Source organism: Mchenga conophoros, linkage group LG11, assembly GCF_057382185.1.
Source record: "Mchenga conophoros isolate Kocher_MC1m ecotype Shallow Benthic linkage group LG11, M_conophoros_male_GT1.1, whole genome shotgun sequence".
In the NCBI taxonomy this organism is placed as follows: domain Eukaryota; kingdom Metazoa; phylum Chordata; class Actinopteri; order Cichliformes; family Cichlidae; genus Mchenga; species Mchenga conophoros.
In genome coordinates, this window is record NC_140536.1 from 17291705 (window position 1) to 17315682 (window position 23978).

At 38.1% G+C, this 23978-nt stretch overlaps 1 protein-coding gene and 1 pseudogene across 1 annotated transcript; one reads left to right on the plus strand and one right to left on the minus strand.

The window, feature by feature from the left end:
* Nucleotides 1–398: 398 nt before the first annotated feature.
* Nucleotides 399–23088, plus strand: LOC146563844 (carboxypeptidase Q-like). The gene is made up of 11 exons (XM_085291184.1): nucleotides 399–530; nucleotides 2426–2573; nucleotides 2826–3038; nucleotides 3137–3253; nucleotides 3336–3543; nucleotides 3655–3862; nucleotides 9138–9249; nucleotides 9937–10028; nucleotides 10522–10617; nucleotides 10943–11048; nucleotides 22143–23088. Exons 2-11 carry the CDS (start codon nucleotides 2426–2428, stop codon nucleotides 22301–22303), a joined length of 1461 nt encoding a protein of 486 aa, XP_085147310.1. The 5' UTR covers nucleotides 399–530; the 3' UTR covers nucleotides 22304–23088.
* Nucleotides 15044–20938, minus strand: LOC146563845 (uncharacterized; annotated as a pseudogene).
* Nucleotides 23089–23978: the final 890 nt, after the last annotated feature.

Consider the following 23978-nt stretch of genomic DNA (forward strand, 5'->3'; position numbering starts at 1 on the left):
CACTGATTATAAGTGTTCTATGTGGAAGAGCTGGCCATGAGAGTCTGTGATGAGTTCCTTAATCTTTGTATGTCCGACATATTTTACATATTTGAAAGCTTGGTGAGTATAATAGTAACAATGTCCATAATGTGAATAGACTATACTACTTATGAGGGGTAATTTTAACAAAAATCGTTTTGTATGAACTATTGTAACTATTAATTTCCAGTTGTTGCATACTAATCGGTTTCATTGAATTATTTTAGTTTTGTGAGGGGAAAACGGGAGAGTGGGGGGCTGGGTGTGGTTTATTGTTTGTGTGTTTGTGTGTGTGTAACCATATTTTAATACCTGTATAACAAAACTATTGTTATGGTAAGCATGACGCTCTTATTTTGAAATAAGACAAACCGGAAGTGCGCTATGCAGGTTGTAATCACGAGTACGGAACTGTTTACGTTGCGGTATTTGTGTATTTGGCATATCCTTAAAATTGGACGAAGTCCTGCAACGTCAACAAAACCAAAGACTTTGAATTGACTCGAAGGGTTTGTGCTGTTATGGAGAAGCGCTTTTTGCGCTCATTGTTACTGTGAAATGTTTAAACCGCTGTAACGTTTCTGTCCTTCTCTATTCGTCTGTGTTGCAGTTTTTTTATATATCGTGTTTGTTTTTTAAAATGAGAATGAAGCCGTCTGTGTTAATATGATAATTTAACAATTGTGGTGTCCAGCTACATTTACTAAGAAATAAAGTATAATTGTAATGTCCTAAAGTGAAAGTAAAACTATAACTGGGGATAGCGTAACGTTTCCAATAAAACGCCATTCACGTATAGTGTAGTACTGTAAAATAATAGCTTTTCTTGCTTAAGGCTTAATTTCGAATATCTAAAAAATATATGCAAAAAGCATACAAAAATACATGGCTTAACATATTGAAAAAAAGGAGTAGGAATAAGCATAAACTTATTTAATACCACCCTTTCTCCACTGTTTTGTAATTATCGCTTTACTTCCTGTTTATGTCCTTTCCTATCATAATTCCTTGTTTAAAATTTGCCGCATATATTTGGTTTTATAAACCCAGTAACATACCAAAAAGAGGTATTTACACATATACATCATCTTGGGATGAATGTCATGGTAATTGGTTAAAAAAACAAGAAATGGGTGCACAAGTATTAAATTATTTTTGATTTTCTCTAATCCACATGGGCTAAAAAGTATACATACAGGTTTAGTTAAATGTCCCTTAGCAAGTCACACCTTGACCGGATGGTAGTCGTTTTGGTAATCACGAACAAGCTTCTGGCTTGGTTATTTGGAAATTCTTGTTGACAGAATTTGTAGATTTAATTTAAATTGGTTGGTTTCCTTGTATTGTATTGTACTTGGCTTTTAAGAATAGTCTAAACATTTTCAGAGGATTTGAGAGGCCATTCCAGAAGCTTAATGTTAGCATAATTTATTCATTTCAAAACCAGTTTTGATATGTGTTTGGGATCATTGTCCTGTTGAAACATGCAATTGTTTCAAAAGTTTCAATTGTCTAGCTGTTGATTTGAGGTGAAGTTAAAGAATTTGGAGGTAGTCCTCCATTATTGTATCCAATTTGCGCAGTTAACCAGTATCACTGGCAGCAAACAGCCCAGAGTATGACGCTACAACCATCGTGCTTCACAGCTAGTAAAGTGTTCTTAGGTCATTGTTGCCAAACAGCTCAATCTTTGTCTCGTCTGACCATAAAACTTTTCTCCAGAAGGAATTTGGCTTGTCCATGTGGGCAACTGCAAATTTCAGTTGAGCTTGAAGATGTTGATTTTGGAGCATTTTTCTTAGTTGGTACCCTCTCGGTCCATGGCAATGTAAAACCTTACTTCACAGTCATGCTGGTAGTTCAGTGGTTCTATTGTTGCAAAGAGAAAGCAAAATTTGAAGTCAATCATGATAATTAATGAGAAGTTAATAGGCCTTGGCCCGGTCAAGTTAAAGTACACTGTAGAGCCTGTATATTTGTTTTTGACCCTGTGTGGATTAGAGAAAATCCAAAATAAATTCAACCAAATTCTTGTGCAATCATTGCACTATGAAAAAAGCACAGTTGAAAAAAATAATTAAAAGCCCAAAACTACGATTAATTTATGCCTGCTTTTTATACCACAACTGCATATACATATTCAAACACATGCCTATACATTTACATATACACACTCGCATATCAAAAATAGAAAATACCTGCTGTAGTGCAAAGTAAGTGTCTTTGTGAATTGCCTGTTTGAATCATATCTGCTAGATTAACTGTGTTAGCAGGGGTGATGCATGTTTGCTTTTTAGTTCGTACTAAGATGAGAGGATACTTGCAGTGTGTGTGCGGTTTAAGGAGGATTTAGTAGCAATTTAACATCAACTGACAACAACACACTGATATTTTCTTTTCACAGATGACTTGGAAGGGGACACTATGTATCCTCCTCTCCCTCAATGTGTTTCTCAACCTATCCTCTTTCTGTGATGGTCATCCCCACTCTGCACAAACTATAAATTCAGGATCTGCTGTCAGAGTCTTATCCAATGATACTGCAAAGAGAGGTAACCCAAACTCTGAGAGAGTAAGGCCTTTATTAAAACAACCAGTTTATAATTAATGCTAATAAATGCCTTCTGTACCCATGCATTTTTTTCCAGTTACTTTGGATCCTTTGATCAGTTTAATGTTGGGATTTATGTACTGAGTTACAATGACAACAGTGTACCTGAACTAACTGGTGGAACGGGAACAGTCTTTGCAAGCCTTTACAGTGTTTTGATATGTTCTTGTTGTGTGTCTCTGCATGATCCCAGCTGGGGTTGCAGCTGAGGTAGCAGGCTATGCTGATGTGGCCAAACAGATCATTGACCTGGCTGTGTTCGGTGCTGCCCAGAACCGCTCTTACAGACGGCTCGCAGACTTTACTGACACTATAGGAAACCGCGTCAGTGGCTCAAACAACTTGGAGATGGCTATTAAATACATGTACAATGCCATGGTGCAGGATGGGTTGGATGTACACCTGGGTAAGTTTTACAGTTTTTATCCAACATGTGTTTCAGAACGTACGGGAACTCTAGCTGATTTCTGGTGAATATAAACATAGTTTAATTGTCTTATCTAGAGCCAGTAAAAATCCCACACTGGGTACGGGGGAAGGAGAGTGCAGAGATGACTGCTCCTCGAGCCAAGACTCTGGCTATACTGGGATTGGGTAGCAGCGTAGGAACACCCCCTGAAGGTAAAGACCATAGTCGTATAAAACAGCTTTCATTTCATCTGTTTCTCCTTTACTGCTCACTGATTGATTGTTATTCCTGTAGGTATTGAGGCAGAGGTGTTGGTAGTTCAGTCTTTTGAGGAACTGAAGCGTCGAGCCAGTGAGGCCGCAGGAAGGATTGTGGTTTTTAACCAGCCATATGTTAGCTATGGAGAGACAGTGGCATACCGTGCTTATGGTGCCTCTGAGGCAGCCAAAGTAGGAGCTGTGGCTACACTCATTCGATCAGTCACTCCATTCTCTATTAACAGGTATATCTATCTTCTCCAAGTGTCCAGCTATCTGACTGTCTAGAAATGTTGTAGTGTCACTTTATCACTGGTATATTACATACATCTCTGTCTTTATCACTACCTGTGTAGTCCCCACACAGGCTGGCAGGACTACCAAGATGGAGTGAAGCGCATCCCCACAGCCTGCATCACTGTGGAGGATACTGAGCTGATGTGGCGTATGGCACAAAGAGGTCAGAAAATTGTGGTTAAACTCACCATGGGAGCCAAGACCCTTCCTGATGCTGACTCTTTCAACACGGTGGCTGAGATAAAAGGCTGGCAACACCCTGAGCAGGTAGCTTTCACTCACTCATAACATAGATATGCATGTTTGACAAATTTATCTCATCTATTATTTGTCTAGTTTCCATTTTGATATTACAGTAAATCCGTTTTGTCGGATGTTACACATAAACCACAAGGAAATCAGATGTCCCAATAATCCATTTTTAAATCTCCTTCTTAGTTATTTCCACTTTTATCTTAGCTCGGTGGAGAAGGAAATAATAGTGTGGGCTGTTTTTGCTGACTGAAGATATTCCGACAGCCCTTAACTCTGCCTGTATTTTGTGTTTGCTTATGTGATTTAATCTTTCCAGGAACCAGTATAAAATAGGCTTTCATGAGAACACTGCATTATTTAAACAATACAGTAACCACCCCCAACCCGTCACAGCAGATATCCACCACTGGTTGTGCCAAAGGTTTCTTCCTGTTAAAAGGGAGTTTTTCCTTCCCACTGTAACAAGTGCTTGCTCATAGGGGGTTGTTTTTGTAATATTGTGGGGTCTTTATCTTACAATACAAAGCACCTTGAGGTATTCTTACCAGAGATATTCTGGTAAGTATAAGTGATTATTTTCTTTTCTCTTCTCATTTGCCTCGTAAGCCAATTATAACATTTTGACCATAAAAAAATAAAATTTATAGTTGATCAGTTCAACTCAGCTAAATGTAACCAAGCTTTTTACTACTCACAGTATTTTTTAAGGTAATATAATGCATAAAACTGCAAACTGCAACTACTCAGTTTACATGAAGCATATCGGTTGCGATATAAATATCATATTATTCCAGTATGGATTATATGTAAGGTTGTTACTTCACAAAGGGAACGCAAACTCACAGTTTTAAGTAGCAAACCTTTTCAATATCAGACTGTCAAGAACAGAACGAGATGACAAACTATGGCCTGCTTTAACTCTAAGCCTATGAGCGGACTAAATTACTACCTACTGAACTGCAGAGTATACCTTTTCAGTTCACTGCAGGTGCTTTGTATTTATGACACATCTAACAGGTAGAACCTGATGAATAGATTATGTGCTCCTGCAGAAACCTCAGTGTATGCAAATACAGTTTTTAGAGGAGATATTTTTAGAGTCCCCTGGAAATACTACCCAAGGTTTCTGGGCTTTAGTGCTAAATGGGCTTAGAGGCATGCTCAGCGCCATGTACATGATGTATGTAAATATATTTGAGTTTGTGTTACAACGCCTCACCTAGAAGCTGAGTTGTAACATAACCATACATCTCCAAGAAAGATTACTGAATAGGAAACAAAGAATTTATTTACAACTATCTTACAATATTAAATTAAGTAGAAAAAGGAAAGCAAATAGACACCAGGGGTTCTAGGGCCAAAGCAAGTAAAATCCCCCATTCTTACTAGAATGAGAAGAAACACTGAGCTATGTGTTGAAACAAAAATACAATGCCCAAGTGCTCTGGCTGGCCACAAAACAGGAGAACAGTTGTGTACATAAAATGACAGCAAACCCTTACCAAACTTCCACTAACATACAGATTGGTTTCCTTAAACACAGAGCAACAGAGCATGACAGGTCCCACAGGCTTGCCACAGTTCAACTCCAAAGATCACTTTAGGTTACACTGAACAGCACAGCTCCAGCAACCACACATCTTAGAGCCCAGTGGCCAAACAGTGAGGAGCGCTGGCTGCTGGAGCCGTATAGGCAGTTACTTAAATGAGCAAAATGCTGTGTGGGAGACCTGGAACTGGATAGGGAGAGAGCAGCTCTCTTTCACCAAGAGGCCAAAAGGTCAGAGAACATAACAGTTTGCAGTTAAAACGAAAGGGACAGATTTATCTTGGCGTACTGGAAGTAACTGTTTGGAGTTTGTACATTCACACAAGGCAGCTCATGATGGGTTAAACCAACATGTCCTAAATAGCTGAGCGGGTATGTAAATTATAGTAGCAGTTATTTGCAAAGACAAGTGATGAAAGGTGTGTGGAACAAACATGCAGGGAAATGGGGGGGTGTCTTGTTCAATTTGACTACACTGAATTTTGCATCTCAGTTTATCACGCTCTGTGTGAAATTTCCATAGTGGCATCTGATAACCCTGGTGTATACTGTATATTTGTAGAGGTTGCCTGGTATGCGGATGTTACTGTTGTTGTTAAGGAAGTGTGTGTGCAATATTTGCTTTATTGGCAGATGAAGGTATATGATGGTATACAATGTTTGTTCTTGAAAATTTCCCACTAATGTGGGATATATGAACTATATCTGTGTAAACTTTGACTCCCTCACAAATGCAAGCCTCCCCCCCCTTTAACAGTTTGAAAAGTTCACATCCTAAATGCAAAGTCCAAGATAAAATCCGTCAGGACTCTTGAACCAGAGCGCTGATGTAAGCTTTTACTATTCTGATATAGGAACCAGCATTTGGAGCTTTATTATAGAAAGGGAAATGAAACACATGACATGGCTGACATCATCTCTGGCCCTGTGACTTTGTGCTCTTGCAGTAGCAGTTATCGTGGCTGACGTATTGTGTATGTGCGTTTGTGTGTGTGTGTTCATTAGAAGATGTACATTTGGGGCTGAATGAGTCATTCCCACAGTTAAGTTTGTCACAGAATTTTTCCACCCACTCCAACTTCTACATCTTTCTTCTTCCTTCTTTTTAGTTTGAAGTTTTAAAAAAGTTTTAAGCTTTCAAATATTAAATGTGGTATGAATGATTTCTGAACTGACTGTAAATGTTAGCCTCTCTTTGTTGGGGAAAACATGCTTGGATATTACATACACCACAATGAATCATTAAAAAAAATACATTTGTGGTCTCTTATAATTTACACTTTTAACCAAAGCACATTATGCGGTCTCTGCTATGGCCACAATGTACAATCAGGCTTTAAACAGAGTCATAGCAAAACTAACCAAGTGGCTGAGTGTATATAAATATAATATCAAGTTAACAGGAGCAGGATTATTTTTCTGAGTGTAACCAATGTAAAAATTACAGTACAATAGAAAAATAAATCCACATTTTGAGGTTTCATTTTATATACAAATGTCCTGATGTTTCAGTGCTATTGGTGACCCAAATCTGTGTGTTTATAAGAATGGTTTAAATGCAGAGACGACTTGACTGCAAAATCCCTCATGCAGTTTGTAACCTGGGATGAACTGGCTGTATATGATTCTGTTAATGTGAAACCAGGCTCGCTGCTGGACTGGCCTCTTTACTAATGTAATGTATTTGCAAATACTTGAGAACTACAGCGTGGGAATATTATGCTGTAATGGAATGGGCCCACTTGCCTCCTTGGATGGGAGCATCACTGTTGTAGTGAGTCACTTGATGGGAGTGATCCCCTTCTAGATGACAGTGCTCCCATAAATGAGGAGTTTGTGTGAAACAGTAAATATATCTGGCCTCCTGTTAAATCCAGAATTGAATTCAAAATCCTTGTCTTGAATAACCAGTCCCAATGACCTTATAGTATCACCATATCACCCCATTAGAGCTCTTCTCTCTTGGACTGGGGGACTCTGGACTTGTTGTTCCTAGAGTATTTAAACGTAGAATGGGAGGCAGAGCCTTGAGCTTTCAGGCCCCTCTTCTGTGGAACCAGCTTACAATTTGGATTCGGGAAAAAGACACTATGTCTACTTTTAAGATCAGGCTTAAAACTTTCCTTTTTGCTAAAGCATATAGCATATAGTTGGCTGGATCAGGTGACCCTGAATGCTCCCTTAGTTATGCTGCAATAGGTGTAGGCAGCTGGGGGATTCCCAGTACTTCTTCTTCAATCACCTTTCTCACTCACTATGTGTGAATAGACCTCTCTGCATTGATTGCACTGCTATTAATCTCTGGCTCTCTTCCACAGCATGTCTTTTATCCTGTCTTCCTTCTCTCCCCAACTGGTCGCTGCAGATGGCCGGCCCTGAGCCTGGTTCTGCTTACTTGCCTGCTTACTTCCTGTTAAAAGGGAGTTTTTCCTTCCCACTGTTGCCAAAGTGCCTGCTCACAAGAGGTCATTTTTATTGTTGGGTTTTTCTCTGTGTGTTATTGTTACCTAGCAATATAAAGTGCCTCGAGGTGACTGTTGTTGTGGATTGGCGCTGTATAAATAAAATTGAATTGAATTGAATTAAATATTTCATGTATGACTTTATCAGTCTTTCACATATGGAGGAATTTAACCCCTCCTGGAACCTCTTCCAAAAACTAGTCATACTTGTTTAATCTTCTTCTTATTTTGAGCACTGCATGGTCTGACCTTGGGATGAATTTGCTGGGATAAATATGCATAGTATTTCTCACTGTACACTGTTTCTGGGAAATGGCCTCATAGCCCTTCCCAGATTGATAGACAGCAGTGGTTTCTTCTCTCAGACATTGCTGATATCTTTACTTTGTAACATTGTTTTATACCTGTGCTCACACTTGCTGATGAGAAATTAATCAAGTGCATTTGATTAGCAGCAGCTGGCTGCTACTTAAACTCTTGGAAGCAGTAAAGGTGAACTTAATTTTTCACACACTGCTGTTTCATCTAGTCTGAATCTTTTCTACATGAAAACGTATGAATTAAAAGAGGGTGGAACTTCTCACTATTTATGCATCATTCACAAATAGTGATGTTACCAGTATTAATAAAGGTAAACTCCTTACACTTTTCCTTTGCTAAGTAGATACTATAATTTAGACTCCCCAGTTTAAACTTACTTCGGAGAAAAAAAATTAATTACTGCAAAGCATTCTGTGAGAAACATCTGTATCTGGAAATAATCACATTCCAATGTTATAGTTTAGACATCTCAGTCTGGAATCAAATGGGCGACTAACCAACACATTGGCATATATTACCATTTCAGTTACATAAGAAAGCAAACACTGTGAAAAAAAAAACACATTGGTTTTTACGGGAATGTGCAGACTCTGGGTCATTGCACGGACAGGGCTAGATCAGGTCAGAAAATGTTTTGCAACCTTGAACAACGGCTCATCTACATCCCACTGACAGGAATCTTGGAAATTCCTGTGAGTACAGATACACTGACCCGTGTGCTCTCATCTTTTTCTTTGTTTTTTTTTTTTTTTTAAACGAATCTCACTTTTCCTGCTGATACAAACCTTTTTATTGTTAAAAAAAGAATCAAATTAACTGGACTTTTAACTATTTGTGTCGACATTAATAAAAAGTCAACAGGATATGGGCAGCACTGTCTGCCTATCTGTTTCCTCAGATTTGCTCCTCTGTTTCTTGTTTACACATTTTCTCTTTATCTGTACAATCTCTCTAGGTTGTCTTACTGAGCGGACATTTGGACAGCTGGGATGTGGGCCAGGGTGCCATGGATGACGGAGGCGGAGCCATGATTTCCTGGGAGGCCCTGTCACTCATCAAAGACCTTGGTAATATACAGAGAAATACTTAAAGTAAATCACAGATAAACTTCAGCAATGATAACATGTGCATATTGTAGAATGCAATAAAAGCTCAAGTTTATTAGTTTTGCTTAAATGTTAATCAGAAAAAGGAGATGGCAAACGTACCTATTCATGTTATTAATCTAAAACATTTTACGCTGGATTAGCAGAGCATCCTCTGTTTATTTTTATTTATTTGAGTCACAAAATTACTATGAAATCTAATAATTCTATTAGAATAAGTGAATGTGTTCATTAAAAAGAGAGGAAACAATCAGTATGTGCCGACACAGAAAGCAGAATAACCAGCAGTGGCGATACTGAGACCAATTTAAAAAAAAAGATCATTAAGTGGAGCTAAAGTTTCCAGTTCTAAACACAGGGACAAAATGAAAAACAAATCCTCTGACTGTAAACAGTAATTTCACCCCAGTGTTTGCAGAGGAACAAAATACACACAACTACAACAGGAGGCAGACCTGCATATAAAGTACAGTATTTTTGTGGACAATTTACTTGAATGAGCCTTGGACAAGGACTGGGTCATCAAACAAAGACTACAAAGACCTTTTATTCAACAAAAAAAAAAAGAAAAGAAAAATGTCATTATTAATATTTGGAGCCGTTATCCTCCTCTTTCTATACTGTGTATGTGTCTTCATCTCTTTGTAGGTCTGCGTCCAAGGAGAACTTTGCGAACAGTGCTGTGGACAGCCGAGGAGCAGGGCGGAGTCGGAGCACAGCAATACTTTAATCTACACAAGGTACTGTCTGCTGTTACCGTGCCAATCAGTAGAAAACAAGCACTGAGCCAATGTTATTCCAGCTGCCCAAAAAGCAGGAAGGGTCACAACTGTGAAAAGGCAGTTTAAAAAGGCACTTCCACCACACTGAAGGGACTTGGCTAGCTCCCATGTTTTTCCTGTGCAAAGGATCTAAATAAGAATCTGGAGTCTTACAATTTCCTTCTTTGGAGTTCTTGCTGCACACCAGACCCTGACCTGTAATATACTGCGTTTTAAAAACCAGAAACACCAGTGTACCATAACTGCCCGTGGGACTGGTCCAGTTCTTACATTTGATGTATAATTACGTTTTAAATTGCCTAAATTAGTTAAGGCAGCTGCTCAAGGTACTTATAGTGGCTGGCTGAGTGTGTATGCTTTGTTTGCGAGTACTTTGGTTCGGTTTGCTTTCTTTCACCTTTTATCTCTGATCATGACATGTTCCCCCTTTTTGCGTCCTCTCTGCACACAGGTAAACATGTCCAACTTTGACCTTGTCATGGAGTCCGACTTGGGGACGTTCACCCCCATTGGCCTGCAATTTACAGGCAGTGATGCAGCACAAAAGGTGATATTAAAACCCAACTATTTAAAAAAATAGTGGTATTAGATTGTGAATTCTGCCGCACACAGATTTTGCAAACTGACATGAAAATAGCATCTTGTCCAGTAAATGTACTTGTTTTTTCATTAAAGTCTGTAAAGGTTCCATATATTTACATGTAAAAAGGAAGTAGTAGGAACCACAGCATCTATCATGTTAATGTGGAACCAAAGCATCTGTACGTTGTCACTGAATGTTCCAGTAGTGCTCAAATCTAGAAATTACAATCATAATATTGTCATAATAGTTATATAAAGATAATTTCCTGTGTCTTTTTCCATCTCGACAGGTGATGGAAGAAGTGGTCAAACTTTTGGCTCCCATTAATACAACCAAACTCGAGGCCCACGGTGAAGGGACAGACATCTCACCATGGATGCAGGCAGGAGTTCCAGGTCAGTCTAATCAATATGCCTTTCTGCAACTAAATGGTATAACTAAAGGTTTATTTTAAAGGGGACAGTAGGGACATTGGAGTTTGCATTTTCTCTCTATGCCTCCATGGGTTCTCTCCATCTTCCTTCCAATTAACCTAGCATGCGTGTTTTTTTTAATTGATTGTTCAAAATTGGTCATAGTTGTAAATGAATATTTACAACTATATTCAATTTACATGAATAGCTGTCTGTCTCTGAGTGTTAACCCCATGACAGCTGGGATAGGCTGGGGAAAGCCACATCACTAATGAGCACAAAGTTAAAAAGGAAGTAACACATCCTACTTTTAGTGGTGGGAATTTTAATGATCTCTCTTCGGTGGAAAGTGCTGAGCACAAAGAATCACATTCTCACCGATGGTCTATGAACAGATTCTAGTTAATACAATCTGGCTCCACTTCCTTAAAGCCAGTTGTGTATTGTAACTAGAATGACTTAAAGCTATGAAGCAACACTTCAAGACGTCTAAATTATGGATATTAAAGTTAAAGTTGTAACAGTCCTGTTACTGCTAATACAGTATAGAGTTGAAATAAAGTGTAATAAATATAGATTAATCAAATCAATTGTATGAAATTGTTTAGTGTTATATTTTTTAAAAAACATACAGACCTCTTCTACTTCCTTTTCAACTGTATCTCAGTTTAAATCTCTAACTGCGAGTACAAAAATCTAATCAGCCAGTCGCATGGGAGTGCATTTAGGCACGTAGACATGATCAAGACAACCTGCTGAAGTACAAACTGAGCATTAGAATGAGGAAAGAAGGTGACTTCAATTGGGGCATGGTTGTGGATGGTAGACAGGCTATTTCAGAAACTGCTGATCTGATGGCTCTGATCTCTGAACTCACAGCACATTGAAGCTTGAAGCAGATGGGCCTCAGCAGCAAAAGACCACACCGTACAATAAGCACACAGGTTCCAGTTCACACAGGTTCACCAAAATTGGAAACTTTCATTGTTGATTCTTGATTTTTGCTACGATATTAAGATCAAAATTTGGGGTAAACATGAAAGCATGGATCCAATCTGCCTTGTGTCAACAGTTCAAGCTGCTGCTGGTGTAATGGTCTGGGAGATATTTTCTTGGCAGACTTTGGGCCACCTAGTACCAACTGAGCATCGTCTAAATACCACAGCCTACCTGAGTATTGTTGCTGACCATGTTCATCCCTTCATGACTATAGTGTACCCATCTTCCAGTAGGATAACACACATGCCTAAAAACTCAAATCATCTCAAGCTGGTTTACTTACATTTTTGAATTGGCTATTCTGTGTTGCATGTTATGAAAAAACAATGAACCCTTGAAAAGGTTTTACCTAATATCGAAGTCCGTTTCTGTCTTCTTGTTACTTTAGAAATTTGTCGAACTATTTTCTGCTCTTTTCTTCTACACATGTGTTACTGTTTGTTGAAGATGGATTGTAACATATAGAAAGACACTGACTCATATATTAACAGTATAAATACATTTTGGGCACAAGCAATTTATCAGTCTTTTCACAACTGAATTTGTAGTTTAGAAACAGTTTTACCACTAATAGTAGTAATATTTTTTATTGCCTTGTAGTCATTATTTACAGTTTTATAAGACATCGCAAACCACAAAATACTCTGAATTACATTTAAATAAAAAAAATTTATATATTGCGTGAAAAGAAAACAAAATACTAAATGGAAATCTGAAGACCATGGATGCCACATTTTACATGGTATAGTCGACTTTGACCTTAAGAGAAACTACCCATTCTGTCAGTGTAAAGAAGTTTAACTACACTTTGAATCCCTCATATATTTTAATATAAGAAAAAGGAGTCTGATTGCAGCCTCTTAACCTCTCAATTTTGTCTATATGACAAAGAAATGCTGCTGTACGAAATGATAAAAATCTGTTAGCACGAAACTTTTAAATGCATAATTACAAAAAAAGTTCCTTAAGCTCATTGCACACACTTTCTTGTAATTATGATAAAAAAAAATTGTTAACCCTTTATTTACCACGTTAATGTTTATGCTAGAGACAAAGTTTAAACAGTTACAGAAAGGGGAGAAGACGAGCTTTACAAGGAGATTTGGTTTATTACGGTGGCATAAGGTACTGCACCTATTCAAATGGTTACCGAAAGATGAGAATTACTTTTTTTTTTATTTTAAAGCCAAACTTCAAAAATAAGTCATTAGGCCTGTATAAATCTTGGTCGATAAAGGAGAATAAGTTCCTTTTTTGTGAACTTTTGAGAGCCGATAATGAAAAACAGGAACTTACTGTTATTTAATTGTTCTGTTTCTTACTTTCGTGTAGTATGAATGGCAATGGGAAAGTCTTTATCCATTAGAAAAGCTGTAAAACAGTTAAAAGTCTAAAATTGGTCCCTTCCTTCACATTTTCCAAAGCAGTCCAGTGGGCCAGTTTTTGGCGGACAAGTTCTGGAACCCAGGTCTTATGTTTGACATCCCTGGTGTAAACTTTAACCATCTAATTTAATCATGTTCCACTACCTCGTATCTCAAAAATGATTTCTTTCATGCTGGATGTCACCACTTGCATTCTAATTTCTTGGCACTATCCCACCGATGCTGGAGAATTGGTTCTTGTTTTTGTTCACAGCAGTGAGTTTGTTATCTGAGGCTGACACATCATGCGCTCTTTGTCCTCCACAAGTTTTCATCTTTTCCTTGTAGTCCATTTACTTGAGCAACAGTGACAATCTCAGGGGAGATGATAGAGAGGATAGTGCAAACATTTTTGGTGTTTGACCTTTAGAGTTTTCATACTGGGAATCAGATGTCATTAGTCAATATTAATAGTAGTGGGGTTACTTAGAGTCCTCTAGATTTGAAGTTCTCCTATTTGCAGACAGGGGACTGCTGTAAGTAAGAGGAATAACCTGAGCACAAGTAAGGTCACGTTAACTTTAGAGACTCTGAGATTCATTTATAGGATTCGATGTAGGATTTTGCAGCTACAAAATCAAGTGAGAAGGAAAAAAGTAACACACATACCCACAAATACAAAAAAACTTACAAGTGGAGAAGAATTGACTTTTATTAAAACAGTATGTGTTTTTATAATTTCCATAAAAAAGAAATATAAGCACCTCTACACATCATATTGCAACCTATATAACAGGAGCTGTCATATGCTGACAAAGGCTCCTGACAGCTGAGCAGCCAACAGCTAAATCAGTTTTCATGAAGACCTGCACGGTACCATTTTTTACAAGTGGGAAACCAAGTACTTCAAACTAACTGTGCCAAGCAGTAAATACAACAATCTCCACCAAGCTGTAGTCTACCTCAGTTTTTCAGGATTTTGAGAGTAGGCATTGGTTAGAACTGAAGAAGCTTCTCGGATGAGAGGTGAAACGTCTTCAAGCAACTTAAAGAAGTCCAGACGCTTTTCTTTGCAAGCTCCTTTGACTAGGCATTGGTTAGTTTCTCTTAGTGGTTTTGTAAACGTTAAAATGAGGCGTTTTGTAGAAGTGAAACATTGCAGTCACAAAGACACCATAGAATAATGTGTGAAAGACGACTTAAAACCTCATTAAACATGTGGTGCAGAAACACCCCTTCTTTGATGTATTGAAGAGACAGAGATTTAGCTGCCTCAATTACAGTTAATTGGAGTTTTACATTGTTAACGGTTTGTGAGTGGCTCACGCCCTGCTTCACGACACTCTGTGCTTTAAGAATACTTTCTCTTTTCTGGTGATTGTAGGATATGAAAACATACACTGCTTTTTGTAGTAGAAAACCATTATAAGTGTCAACTGTTAACATCTTGACGCAGCAGCTGAATGCTAGAGTTATCCACAGAAAATATCATTTCTGTGCACATTATTCATAAGTGAGGGCCAATTTCTTGCCTTTCACTTGAGAATTGATTTTGTAGTACATAGTGTTGGTGTGTTATTCATTAACTCCCCTCTATGAAAATGCCGTCCTCAATCACGCTAAATCTTCTTCTTCTTTACAAACCGCCTTCGACGAAGGTGCATTTTTAAGGGTCCTCCTCGAGGACTCTTAGATGATCGCTTTACTAATGTTGGTTGTAGGAACACCATGGGGCTGTCCAAGGGAAAGGTGACGGTGCAAACACCAACAATCTGTGCTGGGAACTTGTGCCTGTGTAGCTTAAGTGCAAATACAAGGAACAAGTAACCCTGACAGGATCCTCCACATATATGCATTATAGTGGAAGCAAAAAAGGATTTTTTTTTTGCATGACTTGATCATCTGAAGGGCCACAGACCTGTACTGCGGAGGGAAATCTGCCGGGTTTTCATTGACAGCTGTGTGCTGACTGATCTTCTTTCTGGGGCAGCAGTCTGGGAAGCTACAGACAGAGATCAGCATGCCACAAAGGCCTCTATTACTGCCCTAAACAATGACACAGGCAGTATTAGCTCTTCACTTAAACTTCTTTTTTAAGCAAAAAAGATTCATGGCCCCAAATTTTTAATATTTATTTAACAAAAGAAAATTCTAGCATTTAATTTTAATGAGATTAAGCTCATCCGTTAATGTCTGCTGTGGCTTTATGACTTAGGAACAGGGCCTGCCCGACAAGAGCCATCTATCTAAATAAAGAACTGAAACTAGTCAAACCTCGAGTTGTGGCATTAAGTAGCTTTAAAAAGCAATAACAGTATGAGCAATTACAAAGCAGAGCTATGACACTCAAGTAATAATTTAAGTGTCATAGCAATTACTTGAATCCATGTGAGAATTTCATTATATGAAAAATGGTTTTCTAAAGCAATCATTTGCTTTACAGCAGCCAATGTGCAACACATATAAGCCAGTCATTTTACTGGCTGAATACATAGTTGAAATGCTTTTCATTCATTTCAACTATGCAGTTATTTATCTATCTCATAGTGTAGTGGCCTAACAGCAAAGTGTCTAACTGGGCTTTCGGCATAAAAAGATTTGCAAAATCAAACATGTTTAGCTATCTGCTGACCACATTGTGATATTAGCATGGAGTTTGTTCAGTGCTCTGCTGGGAGAGCCACAGACATGGATCATGCTGGCTCTCTGAGGGAATGCAATGTTGCATGTTTTTTTGAAGTATAACCTTTGTAAGGAATGTGACTCTTAAATGATTATTTTGTGCCCAAATTGCAATAAATTTTAAGCAGTTCAAGCTTGACCTGTGAAGTCTGCACATGCAGTTTTATGTCCCAGTGACCACTAAAATTAAATTTTCCACCATCTTCCTATTCATTTAATCAGCACTTCAGCTGCCCAAATAACTGCCCAGAAGCACAGAAAGTGGCTGTGACAGGACTTGCTTTCAGCAGTTTTCTAGGTTTACTGAATCGTAACATAAATTAGCAGAGATGTTGATACCAGCACTCCGCTGCTAGTGAATAAAGCTGAAATTAAGTGCCGTGAAATAATGCGCACAAGTATAGACAAAAAAATTGTAATCTAATGTTAAAAGACTTTTTTTATTTCATAGTAATTTGTCTCTGTCAGGCTTCACCTTGCAGACATTTCAGTTCTTAAATAACGTGAGAGTTGTCATCACACTTCAGATACCAGCAGGGTTGTTTTTTTTTTAAGTTTTTATACATTTCCTCCTCTTGCTTTTTCTGCAGATGGCAAAATCATCTGTAGATCGTGATCTTCACATAGTTTTAAACCTAATTCTGTTAAGAATTTTCTTATCTACTACCTACTTCAATCTTCAAATCTTTTTAGTGTGCATTTTATGTGCAAATTTTACTTCCAAAGATGGTAAGGTTCAGTGCCAACATTATAACTTCAAAACTTGCTGCACTGGCTGTTTGCTTGCTTTCAAAGTGCCTCAGACGTTAGTTAATCTTTCCTCTTTCTGTTCTCCTATTGCATATCATGTGGTTAGTTAGTACTGGGCCACGTAAATGTACACAACATGTTCAGACATGGAAAACCATAACATGAAGTGCCCAGTGTACACTTTTTGTGCTGATGCTAAAGCCAGAGGGAGTTTGCAACTCTGCAGTTATTGATCCTAAACACTTGCACTTTGCAACAATATTACTAACAGCATGGAGTAGGTAGGAGGTAATACATTTCATACATTCATTCATGAGAAGTTGCAGCAGTGTCATCCTGTCAGAGCACCACACTCAAATACAATGAGTTCTTTAAAGCAAACCCATTCACTCACAAATGTCTGCAAAGGCAGGCTGCATGGCTAGGTGCTTGATTTTATAAACACCTGCGGCAATGGGACTGAAAATACTTGAATGCAGAGATTAAGTGATTGTGTGGCCCAAAACTTTTCTCCATTTAGTGTTAAGTTAGCCAATCACCTGCCAGGTTTTTTACAAATAAACTGTAAATGAATTGGTGCTTATAAACTCTTAACTCTACATTCAATTCACTTTTTACTGAAAGCTTCATTCACTCAATCATACACACATTGAACTACCAACCTTCCAACTACTAGATGACTCATGCTACCTCCTGAGCTACAGCTGGACAACTTAATAGATAGTTTGAGCATTACTAGAAACATTCGGGGCCATGTCCTTGAATGATGACACCACAGAGGAGTTTAAATCAAATCACTGAGATGTGGCTGAAGTGCAGGTTTTCAGCTTAAATTCAAAGGTTTTAACAAACCTGGATGGAACCAGGCTTATCTGATCTGGCATTTTGAAAATACACTGTGAGAGCAGATATCTATAGATTTCCCCAGTAACTGCTTCTTAGTCAAAGGGTGCTTTCCAAAAGTACCTCCTATCTCCTTTCCCTCTTTTCCTCAAGGAAAACGTCATTGTACTTAATCAAGGGCAAAAGGGTGGGTAGGAGAACTGATAAGGAGTTTAAAAAAGAGAAGAGCGGTGTGCTGAGAATTCGAACATACACTAGTCTCCTAACATTGTAATGCCAGATATCTGCTGTGTTGTAACTACAATGATCAGAAGATGGACTCAAAAAATACACACCTTACTTTGCCATGTGTAAACCCTGCTGTTTTATGGAGGCCATATAAATGAGAACAGCCTGTGAAAAATCTCTCTTCAGTACAAAGGTTGGAATTTTAAAGAAAAGGGAACATTAAGGTTGGAAATACTAACGCCTGTACGTTAGACATTAAAAAAACTGTTGGATTTTCTAAAACGGCAGCTAATTAGTCCTTAGTCTGTTAAATTAATGCGTGAATGCTGCAATACGCTATTAAAAATAAGAAGCGATGCACACTTTTACACATTTTCAGTTTGTAACTATGCAGGAGTCTTGCTCTGCACCTGAGTCCTAATGCTCAGCAATTTCTATGAAAGAGTTATTTCTTATATCAAAAGAATATTGATTTCAGCGTCCTCTCATTTATCTGAACCGCCTCACTGTTTTCAAAGAGAAACACACATATCCATCCATCACTTATCCCATCTCACCTGAAGTATACATTGATTTATGATAATCCTAACAGCAATTGCAAACGCAAACTAATTATAGAGAACCCTAAACACGCTTTGATCAGTTAATATATCTCATAATATTTAGAGAGCTTATATACATCTGTTTTTCATGCAAGGCAACAACTGAACAAGTAGGTTTTATTACAGCAGTGGGATGTTCAGAGTTCAGCTCTGCGTTCAACAGGCTGTTGTTTAAAAACCAAATATATCAGCAGGTCATGGAATGAAATGGAAAATACATTTATGAATGAATGAATGAACATTTACATGATCTGCATCACTTTGTTTATTATGTCGGTTGTTGTCGTGAATGGTCTGTAGAGGAGAGTGGTTCAATCCAAACAGTATTGATACCAACGCTGGTATTGATATCTGATTGATCATAGTGTGATAGGATCGATGCTTTGACTCTCTCCTCTAAGTTCAGTATGTAGGACAGCATTTTCTCCTCTCCAGGCAATCGTGGCTCAGTCGTTGTGCCCTTGGGCAAGACACTTCACCCGCTGGCTACTGGTGGTGGTCAGTTGTCCGGCAGCCTCGCTTCTGTCAGTGCACCCCAGGATGGCTGTGGCTACAATGTAGCTTGCCATCTCCAGTGTGTGAATATGTGTGTGGATGACTGAATGTGTAAAGCGCTATACAAATACAGGCCATTTACCATTTAGCAAAGGATGGTCACAGTCGATCCTAAAGTAGCAAATAAAGAAAGCACTAGAAGCAATGGAAACCGGTCCATGTATTTGGAACACACACAAAAAACCAGTGCTTTATATCTTCAAAATAGACGTCAGTGTTTCCGTTCACCTGCTGTTTTTTGAGGGCCATGAGTCATTTATCACGTGTTAGGGTTAAATGAGATGTTCTTTTTGATTGGGAAGAAGTGACCGATGGATATCTGCACTGCATATCGACTCCAGTTATTCAATGTTGAAACCATCAACCATCATCAAGCATCAGAGTTGGGTGAACATTATAATAAGTGTTAGTAGGAAATGCCTGCAGGATTATTGCCTTATATTGGGTTCTTCTTTCAATTTGGTAGATTGAGCGGATGGTTAAATTAAAGCAATACACATTTTTAAATGGGCTTATTTGTAGGTTTATATTATTTTACAGTGCTCTACTGCTGCTACACAAGCAGCTCTGCACTGTAACAGCAGTAAAAATATAACAGAGCACACTCACTCATGACTCTCCAGATTTTCCCAGCAAAGTGGGAACTGACTCGTCTTTCAGGACTAACCACTGCGAAAATCCAGCATTGAACCGCTTCAGGAAGCAGCTCTCGGTAAAATGAATGAGCACTATACGCGGTTGGGGTTGTACTGCTGAGGAATAGTAGTGAAAATGAATTTAACCACTGCTCCTTCACTTCGTCTTCCTGTGGCAGTGTATACAATGGGAGTTTACGTTTGCATTGAAGAAAATAACACCTCCTCGACGTGACTGACACCGCTAACCAAAACCAAACTGCTCCTGGGTTCTTCTGTTTGTTTCTGGGCAGATTTCTGTTTTTTACACTGCCATCTACAGTACCGTATTATATAGTGCAGGTTCTGTTTACTGCAGTTTATTATAGTTTGATGAAATTGATTAAAAAAATCAATACATTAAAAAAACAAAACAGTTTAGTTGTTTATTAGGATATGTGTTACATTCTCTGACCTTTCACATCTTATTTCAGTTTGTATGCATTTCACACTTTGTATTCATCGAGTTTCAGGTATGTTACAGTTTGCTTAGCATTCCTAAACTTTCCCATATAAATGTATATTTTTCTATTCATCAATCAATTATTGTCCTGTTATCCTTATCAGAATCGCAGAAATGGCTGGAGCCTATCCCAGCTACCATAGGGGGAGAGGCAGGGTGCACCCTGGACAGGTCACCAATGTGACACAGGATTATATTTTTTCCATTATATCCTACATTTTAACCTTGAAGTGATGTTTAAGCAGAACTTTCTGCTAATTTTGGATAAATGTGGGGCCACACTGTTCTAAAGGGAACTCACGTGTCTGTGAGTGACTGGTCAGCATTACTAGCAGTGGGAATTTTTTTTAATAATCTGGATGGAAGCTAAAAGATTTATTTAGGGAATGGGTGGAGATTTTAAGACTTTAACATTATAAAGAATAACTCAAGTACAAGCAGGGTCATCTTGGCCTTTAAATGGTTTTAGAAAATAGTAGTCTGCGGTTCCTTCAATGAATACAAGTGTATAAAAAGCAGAATAACAATTACTACACCCTATAAAAGAAAAGAAGAACAGCAAATAGTCACCATAACAGAACTTTTTGTTACAACAAATCTGTTAAACCTATACGTGTGTTTTTAGCTGATAAAGTAACTCTCGCATTACATACAGACTCATATACAATACAACATTAACAATACTAATGTACACTACTAACTTACCCCTCATTTCTTTATATTTTGCTTGGAAAATGGGAAATTAATGCAGTGATTTGATGAGGCAAGCACAAACATACACGGAAATATACTATATAAGGCAAAAACAGAGTTTGCAAAATTCTAACAAGTTTAAATATATATTTGGTTTGACAACCCGAACTCTTCAGAAGTCTTCAGGAATAGTTCTCCATGGTTCTTAAAGAACATTCAAAGCTCTTCTTTGGATGTTGACTGCCTTTTTGTCAGTTCTCCCATCATCTCTGTCAAGATGATCCCACGCTGCTTCAATATTGTTGAGGTCTGGGGAGGCCAATGATATTGCATAGTGATTGCACTTTTCTACATTCATAATTCCATCAATTATGATAAGATCTCCAACACCACTGGCTGAAATTCAGTCCCAAACCATGAGAGACTCCACCGTGTTTTGCTGTAAACACTCACTGTTGTATGTCTCTGCTGACCTCAAATTGATGATGATTTGAACAAAACTTTAAAATTTGAATTCATCACTCCATCAGAGCCTGTTCCTCTGTTCTCATCCAGTTCTTGTGTAAACTAAATATCACAGTACTTGTGTAATTTAGCATACGTCAGCCTTTTCTCCCTGTTTCTCTTCCTTAGAAATGGCTTCTTGACAGCCATTCTTCCACTGAGACTATTTCTGATGAGGCTTCTACATCTGCTGATAGTTTTTTCTTTTTTCTTTTTAGGCCTGCCACATCTTCTTTTGTAAACGCTTGTAAAACATGTCGAAACATGCCCAGTTTTCAGCTATTAGCTCAGAAAATCCTTTGTTAACTGAATGTCACTTACTAAATATAGGTTTAATATGATTTCTAGGTCACAAACTAAATTAAAGCCTTGAGTACACAGTAAATACAACATTTTCTAATACATAAACATAAGCAAAGCATTTTTAATAGCTTAGACAAGAAGTCGATATAAAATTAGAATGTAAACTGAGGCTCAGAGCAGATTATTTTCCTTTGGTGGTTTTCGTTAGTTTCAAATTACAAGGACACAAATTACAAATTACAGCTGTGACCAGTCATAAAGAGAAATATTCTAAAGGAATAAACCAGACACAATGACGATGCTTCTTTACAGCTGCGAAACTCTGAGTCCAGAACTGTTTCCAGAGCTGAAGTTTCAGATTTTCCAGCATGTTTTGTGACGCTCTTTGTGCATCATTCTGTCCCTGTGTCATCCAGGTGCCAGCCTCCACGTGGCAGACAGCCGTTACTTTTGGTTCCACCACAGTGAAGGCGACACCATGAGCGTCCAGGACCCTCGAGACATGGACCTCTGCTCGGCATTGTGGGCCGTGGTTGCTTATGTCGTGGCAGACCTGCAGGAAATGCTGCCCAGATAGCACGACCTGCTGTGAACTGTACATCTTTACATAAAGCAAAACTCTTGTTAAATTATATTTCTAAAAAAGACTTGATCCAAAGTCCATTCAGATGAAAAACTGACATTCTGTTCAAAATGATTTCTTTCTTTTTGTTTCAAGACAAACTGCCACCTTTGCTATACCATCTACAAAATGCCTTGTGTAGATTAGTTAGTGACACAAACTGATCAGCCGTCTTGTGATACAACATACATCCTCTTTTTTGCACGACAGTATAACCATCGATAAAAGCTTAACAGCTATTTCATTTTGCACAAATGCACTGTGTTTTTTCCATCTGACCACATGCAGCTTTCTGCACCATCTTTATACTTATCAACCACACTGTGTTTGTGTGCTGTTTCCTTTATTGTTACTAAAACTGAATCTGAAGCAGAGGGTAGAGCAACCATGGCAGTTTGTCTTGAAACAACTGTAATATTCACATTATGACTTTTTTTTCCATGAAAAAGTTTTTCGACTCGAAATTTTAACTTTATTCTCAAAATGATCTATACATGTTTTTCTTAATGTGGCCCTAATACTCCTTCGTATCAAAGAGATGCTTTTACATAATGATTTTTAACACAGAAGAGTATATTATGTTATGAATGAGGAGAAATTATTTTTTTAATGAATATGTTTTTAAATTTAGGGTTATTGTAGACAAGGAGGGATAAAATTTAGATCTGAGTACTGTAATGTTATGTGCAATAGGAGGTTTGTTTAAGGTGTGTGAAATTAAAGAAATGGACTACAAAGTTGGGGAACTCCTGAGTCCACGTCTTTCTCTGTTTCTAGTCTTCTTTAAGGAACCTTTAAAAGCTGTAATGGTTTTCACTTTAAGAAAAAAAATCATTTGTGGTTAATTTTTCTAAGTATTTTCAGAGTCTTTGTATTTCCCCCAGTGCCAGTTTCAGTTTAAGTAACAGCTGACATTGATCGTACTACACATTAACACCCATCTTCTCATTAGCTGCAGTTCTTTCTTTTAATGTTGTTTCTGTGAAAAAAGGGGGAAGAATGACACCAGAGCAAATCACACTACACATCTAGTTCACAGAAAGAAGAAGAAGAAAGCAGAATAGACGAGCAGGAGCAGATATGATGGTGGATCACACATGGGAGGAGAGAAAGTAAAGATTATTAATCACTTTGTGCGTGTTATGTAGACCATCACAGCAGCTGCAACAAACACAGCTGGGATCTCTTACCCCATGCACTGACAAGTCAGCACTTCCAGTGGGTGAAGTCAAGGATAGTCAGCCAGCCAGATAAACTCAGCGTGTGTGTTGAAACACGGAAATTATCAGCTTTGTGTCGTGTCTGGTGAGATCTTCATGTGTCACTAACACTGACTCACATTCAGACAGTTGTGGTAATGAAGGAACAGTCTGCATCTGTGGGTGTTTTGCATGCTCGAGTTAAACATATGTGCCAGTGACGTGTCCTATTTAAAGCACAGTGCTTTCTGAATTTATTTTATCCTGCTTGACTGAATTTCAGTATCCTCAAATATTCATCCCGAATGGACGCCATTATTCCATGATGTAGCGAGCAGTGTTGCTTTATTTTACTTACCAATGAATTGGCTAGTTGGAATATTGCAAGGAAAATGGCAAAGGCTTTGTCAATTGCTTGTGACCTCTTATTC

Excerpts from the sequence above, each read along its gene's own strand:
- LOC146563844 (XM_085291184.1), top strand. The coding sequence starts at position 2,426 with ATGACTTGGAAGGGGACACTATGTATCCTCCTCTCCCTCAATGTGTTT. Across the intron at positions 9,250-9,936 it reads GTCACTCATCAAAGACCTTG|GTCTGCGTCCAAGGAGAACT; the intron begins GTAATATACAGA and ends ATCTCTTTGTAG. Across the intron at positions 11,049-22,142 it reads GATGCAGGCAGGAGTTCCAG|GTGCCAGCCTCCACGTGGCA; the intron begins GTCAGTCTAATC and ends TGTGTCATCCAG.